Raw genomic sequence first — 8108 nt, forward strand, 5'->3', positions numbered from 1 at the left:
ATAAAATATGCTTCATAAGGACTCAGAGCTATGAGCTCCTGCGGTGCTGAATGCAATTGCGGTGTTGTCTTCAAAAGCCCCTCGTCCCTAATTCCTATTATTATTCTAGTCTATGAAATCGTTTGCATCCAAGGAGTTTTCAGTCGCCAAGCTTCATGTCGAGCTATGTTCACTATGCACCGATCTACGTCAAAATTATATGGTGCTCTGTTCTCTTCTTAGCTTGTCCATAAGTCGCCATGAAGGTCCTTCATGTCAACATTAACTTTAACAAACATGGTATCATCCCTGACAAATCCACCCTGTCGGAGTTCTACGTGAGAGAGAAGTGTCGGACAGCCTGAGGCAATATTCATATCCGACGTCGGTTTCTTAAAACTTGAGCTGTTAGGATCTGGACGAAAAGTATCACAGGCGTCCTTGATCTTGTTCTGGTCCATAATTCTAAAATGGACCTTGTGGAGGAAAGGCCAGGGTAATAAGGCATCGTATTCACCGCGCATGATGACAAAGAAGACCGACACGTGAGTTCCTTTGCCCATTCCATCACCATTTAGGTAAAGACGGGCACACACTTTGTAACCAAACCGCCCAACGTAGAACGGAGGACTGTAAATGGAAATCTTCTTCCCAGAAACAGCTTCTTGGAATCTTAGATTGTACTGGTCGATTTTCCAAAGATAAATTCCATTATATGACGTTGCCTCAAGCATCTGAATCTGAAGATTTTGTCCTGAAAGTTGAATTTCATGCAAAGCCAGCTGGTTCTCAATTGTTTCCATACGCCGTTCACAGTTGGTGGGATATTTTGACAAAGAACGTGGTCTCGTTCCGTTTTCTTTTGAAGTCAGTGTGATTTCCTTGACGAGCGCTAGCTCGCTTTGCAAATTGTTAACCCTTGTTTCGTGTTCCTTAACAGTGTTCAGAATTTCCTCAATCTGCGAAGAAACAACGGTTCCGTTTCCTTCATCCGCGGCGGCGGCATCTAAGGCACTGCGTAGTTTCTCCAAGTCGTTTATTTGCCCTGTGATTGATCTCTCTATCAAGGATATTTTCGTTTGCTGAGTTTGGATATTGATTTTGGCCGCCACAAGCTCTTCGGTTTGATTTTGAAGTTGCTGCTCCAAGTTGTTCTTCTCTCTCTGCAAGTGGTCGATCTGTTCTTCAATTTGTACATACTTTCTCCGGTTTTCAATACTTGATTGATTCATCTTTTCGACGTGGATCTTTATAGTGGCTTTCAGGTGCTCATCAACAGATTCTTTTTTACCCTGTTGACCAAAAAAGACCTTACATCAGATACCACTTAACATAACTTAAGTAAGTAATTTTCATTTGCTAGCCTCATAAAATTTCTTTAACAATGACCCTCAAATTAAATAGCTTATAGCTTTCCTTCAGATTGGCTAAATAATTGATCACCTCAGCTTTCCCTGTTCTCTGAAAACCCTAATCATTAGTCGTGGCGATTTCTTTAACCAAGAATCCATGGTCATAACCTGTGGGCAGTTTTATAAATAAGCTTTGGCAATTTTAGTTTAATTACAGACGAGATCAGCGATACATTTTACTTTCTCCAGGAAATCTTCTGTTTTCACTCAAATTTTATGATCTTAAGAAGCCTCGTCTTTCACAATGACAGTAATGCATCTTTCTTTTTTTTTTTCTTTTTTTTTTTCTCCAAATAGCAACTGTTCTCTCAACTTATCAAAAGGCACTCACTTTGAATTCGCAACCATGAATGAAAAACGGGCACGGTACTTCCGCGTGAGGACACTCCTTGATCAAGTGGTCATGCAACATGTCACGTGGTATGGTCTCCTTTCCGCAGAGTAAATGACATTTTACGGGAAATTTCCCGCACAAACCAAAATGATCCTGCAGATAAACAGAAGAACTTGTGTTTTCGGTTCTCTACTCAAAACGGATGAAAATGAAACGATATCAGGATAAAATTAGGTAGTATTGAGAATAGAAAGCGAAAATATATGTTTGTCTATTCAGAGACAATAGGGACCTTAAGATCTACGACGGCGACGTCGACGAAAACGTCACCTCAAAATAGAACTTTGCTCTAGTAAAAGTCTTTCGCGATTATTCCATCTCGTTCACGTCCTACAATGTGGGCGAAGTATCCTAAAAATAAATTGATACGAGCGGTTTCAGAGTAAAAATAGAGAATGAAAGATTCTCTGTTACATGCTCATGTTGTCGTCAAAACCTAACATTTCGTGATTTCACGTTGTCGTCATGCAGAGAACCACAAAAATATGAGGTAAAATCCGTGCCGCACGTTCAGCACGATTATTAATTGTCTTTTAACCAATGATATCATTGTTTTGTGGCGTTTTCGTCGACGTCGTCGTCGTAGATCTTAAGGTCCCTAATACAACGGCAACGGGCAACGACTTAATTCAAAGAGGAAAAAGAGGTTCGCTTATTAATCCTATGAGAGGATATGTCTCGGGTATGGATGCTGCACGAATCAACGTTAACTGAGCTAAAACGTCAAGGTTCAATTCGGTAGTTTTCTTTTAAATAATAGTGAGGAAATATGACTTAATTGCTATTTAAAACTAGCTCAATATTTCTTCTCCCATACCTTCAAGTTTCTTTCAAACACTTTTCCTCCGCAATATAGACAGATCACGGTCCTGTTAATACAGGCATTTGATGCGTGCCCTTCGAGACTTCTTCGTTCCATTCTCTCACCACAGGCAGGACACTGTACGTCACCATATTGACAGCTTGTTTCATGGGCCTGCTCGATAAAACAGTAAAAAGGAGGACAGAATTATTATAGAAAATTAAGGATTGAAAACTACCTCATGTTTTGAGTTTTCTAGGCCGGTAACCGTAAATATCTCCACTCTTAATGATAAGTAACTGACTAATAATTACTGTTATATTTATGAGGGAATGCACCTTTGTAGTCTTTGTACTTTGTATGGGGCTATTTAGAGTGTCAAAAGAGATCGGTCTCAGTTCGCTTAAGGACGTTTGCGCGAAATTTTCTAACGTTGATTTTTTTCTGCAAATTTTACCATTGAAAGATGATGAGTTAGTGATGTCAAAAATGTAAAAAAAATGGGGGGTCACTGACTTCATTTTGGAGAGAACTTGCCAGGAAGAACACGCTAAATCTGAGAAAAAAATCCGGCTTCTTTTGCGAATAAGGCCACAGTGTCTGTAAGCCCAAAAATATTGCAAGTACATCTTTGAAGTGAAATTTTCTCTACCAAACTTTATTTAAGTGGACCCATCAAGTGAATTTATTTAACTGTTGAGGTTCCTTAAAGAACAAGTTCGCATTTAGCGACCATAGCTTCATGCGCCTTGCAGCCGCAATATGGCAGGATTCCATTTCCCGAGGACAGAAATCTTGAAATTTTTAACTTCTCACATTGATTTTTTGTTCGTTTTTGGACAATGTGGAGATAATTGTAAATAAAAATCTGTTTCTGAAAAGAAAAGAAGAGGTCACCGAACATCCAAGATCGTTAAATCCAAGCAAAGCTACAGCAATGGCCAGCGCGCGCGCTTGATGGATGACGTGGCATGCGAATTTGCGTGCGTTGTAAGGGTGCGCAGTAGCAATGGGCGCGAACGTCCTTAAATGTTATTACATAATTCATCTATGGACGCGTTGAAGAAACTGAAGAAACAGGAATCTGCCATTAGCAGTGCAAACGGGTCGTAAACTGGCTGTTAATTCATCGACAGGGAAAATGTCTCTTGGTTTCATATGAGCATTGCCTGATAAAGTTGCGTGGAGTTCAAGGAACGACTCTTGTGAGTGACTGGCGTCTCGACAATTTGAGCGCAGTCACGAATCTTTTGGACTTTTGAAGAAGACTTTTGCTTAGATTGTGAATTATTGTATGCAAACGTTCTGCATGATAAATGTGACGCAGTGTATCCCTGTCAACTTTCTTATCACTTGTATCCAAAAATAGTACTAAATGTCACCCATTAGAAACATAATCAGCAAAGACAGTCCCAACCCAAAAAACAAAAACTCTACAGTTAATGCTATGTCGTTGTAATTAGGTAGTTGGCCATGTTAGGACAACTTTGTGATGTGTATAAAAATAAGCATACACCTAAATGGTTGCATTTGCCTTTGTGGATGTAAGCGACTCCCATCACTTCTGGATTCAAACCATTTACAACAATATGCGAGAATAGCTGACGGGACTCAGTAAAAGAGGATGTTTAAACGAAACTATTCACCTTAAAATTTCGGAATTCTCCTTTCCAATCGCAATTTCGATCTTTGTAATGGCAACGGCACTGGAGATCGAGTATTTCCCTTTCGCAGCATTTATCGCGGAAGGATTCGTCTTTTGAAATCCGGGTGCCATCCACGGGACATTGGAGATTTTTCTGGCTGGCAGAAGAAAAAACGGAAGTAAATAATCTACGCTTAATTAATCGAGCATCAATATTGTGGGAAGGTTTCCAGCAATGTTTTCGAAACTGAATAGTTTCTTTTCGTTTTCGCTAAAACGCCAAGTATTCCCCCGGTTTGGTTTCACTTGTTCGGCATTCTACATCATGATTTACACAGTGGATATTTCATGAACAATCGAGGCGTTGGGTTGGCTTGGAGAGTTTCGTGGAAAACGATGGTCATCACTCACATCCTTTTTTTAACTTTGTTCGTTGCAAAACATGGAATTCGGTAATATTGAAAAGCATTCAAACTACTGCTTAAGCTTAGTCCTCTTTTATAGAAGGAACTGTGGGAGAAACAGTGCCTATGAATATACCAACGTCATTCTAAAAGAGCTGCTGGAGCTAGAGCGCGTGAAATTTGAACCAATTGGATGCTCCTCATTTAATATCTGATATCAGCACATTAAGCTCTCAAAAAGAGCCTTATTCAAAGTTCAGTCTCGATATCTAAAGGAAAGGCAACATAATCCATTTTGAAGGAATAAAATAAATGTGTGTATAGTCATCCAACCAGCGAAAAAACTCATGATTGTAGGACCAAGGAAAGCCGACCGTCGTTTTAACAAAGGTCCAAACGATGACATCATGATCGTGGCGCCTTTCCGGTCTTTCCTTGCGACTAAGTATTAACGGCCGAAGCTACTGCCTACACTGAACAAGGTTACGCACCTTAAAAGTGATTCCAAACATAATTTGCAGAATCTATGTCCACAAGACGTTTGCCACGGTTCGTTAAAAACAGTCTTGCAAATTGGACATCTAAGCCTTTCATCTGGTTCATTGACAAAGTTAACCATAGTAGTGTATATATCCTGCACAAACGTTTGAGACTATCGTCGTTTAATCATTTTGACAAACACCCGTTTAAATTATCTTATTAAAAGGGTTTTACCCCATATTTTAAGAATCATGGTTCTTTTTTTAGATCGCCGTCGGAACTTTGACATGAAGTAATATGCATAAAGTTGCCACGTTCGTCATGACAAAAAACATGTTACGATCCAGCAAAAGCGAACAGCAAAAGCCAAAGAAAGAAAAAAAAACACGAAATGGCTTTAACTGTCCACGCGATGAATTTAAACGAATTGGGAAGTAAAGTTTAAAAATGCTACTAATGTTCCAATTACTTCCGGTTCCGGTTCCGATTTACCTTCTTTTGGTTTCGATTCAATTCCGCTCTAAGCCAAAAGCCCTAGGCTCCCAGTTGTAATGAATAAAGACTGTCTGAAGAGATGTTTGCACCATAAATAATTTTATCTGTTCGGATATCTTATAGCTGAAAATTGAAGTGTCCGAAAATTTTAGGGAATGATATCTTTATTTCAGAAATTGCTACAGTAGCTAAAGGTTTACCTTCTAAGAACTTCCAACCGAATCAATTGCTCATCCGGAACTGCTAGATGACCTTTTCAACTGCCAAAAATTGCAAAAACCATCCCCTCTGAAAACTTTTCCCTGGTTGCGAGTCTTTTAGGTGATGTTTTAGTAAAGAAATCTGTACTGAGCTGTTTGGCAACAAAGAACCGAAATTCATAGAACATTTTGACTACCCCGAACACATATTTCACCGAAGATTATAGTTGTGTTCCCCTTTTGGTTAAGGCAACCGTCAGTTAAACGCTTCCTATAATGATGCTCAGTGAATTAAATTTTTCTGTGCAGATTTTGTCATAGTAACTCTTGACTGGGGAAGTATTGTCACGAGACGAAAGCCAATTACATTCTACAACACCCCTGTATCACTTGTTCTGAATAGCTGTACTGCGGAGGATGCTCTACAAGTTCAAGCAGTGCTGGACAGTTCCTCTAAATATCAACACGATACGCTGAATATAGAAGAAAAAATACCCTTCATCCTGACCTCACAATATGGTATCAACTGTTACACAGATATCCCACCCGAAACCCGGAAACCGGAAACCGGAAACCAGAACCAGAACATCCACAATTCGCGAAAACTACAACAACTCACCGACTCCTTGTACGCTTCCGGTGCTATAATTCCCACATTCAAGTATTCAATTCTGAGGAAATATTAACTGTAAAATGGATCTCACCTTCTTATACTGGATATAAAGACTTGAACATGGTGGTGGCATCATCAAGCTGAGGCAGCCACGTCACAATAAAGGAACTTGAGAACCCAGTCCTTCCAACTCTCATCATTTAGTCGTGAGACTCACGATTTCAGAACTCATCTCGCGGTCTCACAATAGTACCCTCTGAGTTGCGTCTAGAGGATAACTGACAAACCTCTCTGCGCCCGGATACAACTTGGTGTTGTTTCTGATCAGCTTTAGCTTGCGTAACAAACGTTTCCGAGGAGAAACATACAAGATGAGTTTGAAGATTGTCCTGACCGCACGAAAATTGGGGCGAAATACAAAAACAGTATTAGTCTGCGAACACATAAGATTACGTATTTCAGGCGGTCGTTTCTCGGGCCGGAAATACGTCTGTGTTTGCAGGCTAAAACAATGTAAATGCAAGAAAAAGTTATCAGCTAGACTGGTCTACTGCTCTTTAATTACATCAATCATGGATTAATTTATTTGGCCAAGATCTCCCATCTATATCTAGTGATCTTTACATCCAGTTTTCAGAGGCGTACATCCTTTCCTGCTGTCTGCAAAACGTTTGTTCAGAGGATCCATCCGGGGAATCTTCCGTACTCGCTAATAGGGAACCAGGTCCACGTCCAGTCTCCTAAATGCTTTCTTGGATCTGGTGATACTTGGACAGTCCATCGTTTACCTTTGGCAATTGCGTTTGTTAGCTACAAGACCAGTATTTATAGATCGATACTGTCGTCCGCAGATTCGATATGCTGTGACAGACGTAATTTGTTTCTACCAATCAATTCCATTCTAGCACACTAGGCAAATGCAACAATCGTCGCTCTTCTCAATTTGTTCACGTGTCTCACTTTGACACATGTAACCTTTGTTGTACTTTGTACCTACTGCACTTGCTCCACTGTCCATTGCAGTTCGCAATACTGAACAAGCATGTAGTCGTTTCTAAGGGAGTTGTATTTCGCGTCCTCTCCACAAACAGAGGTGAAATACCTGACTCGTCCCCAGTCATATGCATCTCCTAGACGCAAGGCAAGGGGAAAACGAGCGGAAGATGCGCGAAGAGGAGAATGGGAAGGGTAGAGGAAAAGAGACATCCTTCCTCTTTCTCTTTCTCCTTCTCATAACACCCCTCGTCAATGGTGAGTATTAGAAAAGACTGGGGACGAGTCACGTGAAATACGACTCCCCTAAAAACGAATGCGTGGGAGGCTACACTTTTAAGTGCCTATGAAATTAAAAAAATAATAATTGAAGCTTGTTTGAAAAACGTTTTTAAGAAAAGAAACATGGTGTTTGCATTTTTGATTATATCTCTTATCGTTCAAAACATATTGAACGTTTGCTGTAAAACCTGATGACCTCATCAGTGGTTTCAAAGGAAAGCAAATCACATAACATATGATGGAAAATGTTCAGAAATATTAAAGGAGTTCTCTTCAAAAGTAGCACCAGCAATGTCCATGAACCAATGCATAAAATAACATCCATCGTGCAGTTGCCATAGCAACAGTTTTGCTTCCGGATTAAGTTTGTTCAAGAGAAAATGAGGGGACAGAGAAGGAGGCTCCCGGT

The 8108-nt window shown here is 40.1% G+C and overlaps 1 protein-coding gene across 1 annotated transcript in view; it reads right to left on the bottom strand.

Annotated features, from left to right (window-relative positions):
* Positions 1-5255, bottom strand: part of LOC137975380 (TNF receptor-associated factor 3-like) — a 6310-nt gene extending 1055 nt beyond the window's left edge. Inside the window, exons 1-5 of the mRNA XM_068822487.1 lie at positions 5128-5255; positions 4234-4390; positions 2603-2761; positions 1723-1878; positions 1-1271 (exon numbers count right to left, since the gene is read on the bottom strand). The exon at positions 1-1271 is cut by the window's left edge and continues 1055 nt beyond it. Coding sequence (XP_068678588.1) covers positions 219-1271; positions 1723-1878; positions 2603-2761; positions 4234-4390; positions 5128-5255 — 1653 coding nt within the window. The 3' untranslated portion in view covers positions 1-218. The remainder of the gene's footprint in view (positions 1272-1722; positions 1879-2602; positions 2762-4233; positions 4391-5127) is intronic.
* Between the last annotated feature and the right edge of the window lie 2853 nt (positions 5256-8108).

Source organism: Montipora foliosa, chromosome 11 (genome assembly GCF_036669935.1).
Source record: "Montipora foliosa isolate CH-2021 chromosome 11, ASM3666993v2, whole genome shotgun sequence".
Lineage (NCBI taxonomy): Eukaryota > Metazoa > Cnidaria > Anthozoa > Scleractinia > Acroporidae > Montipora > Montipora foliosa.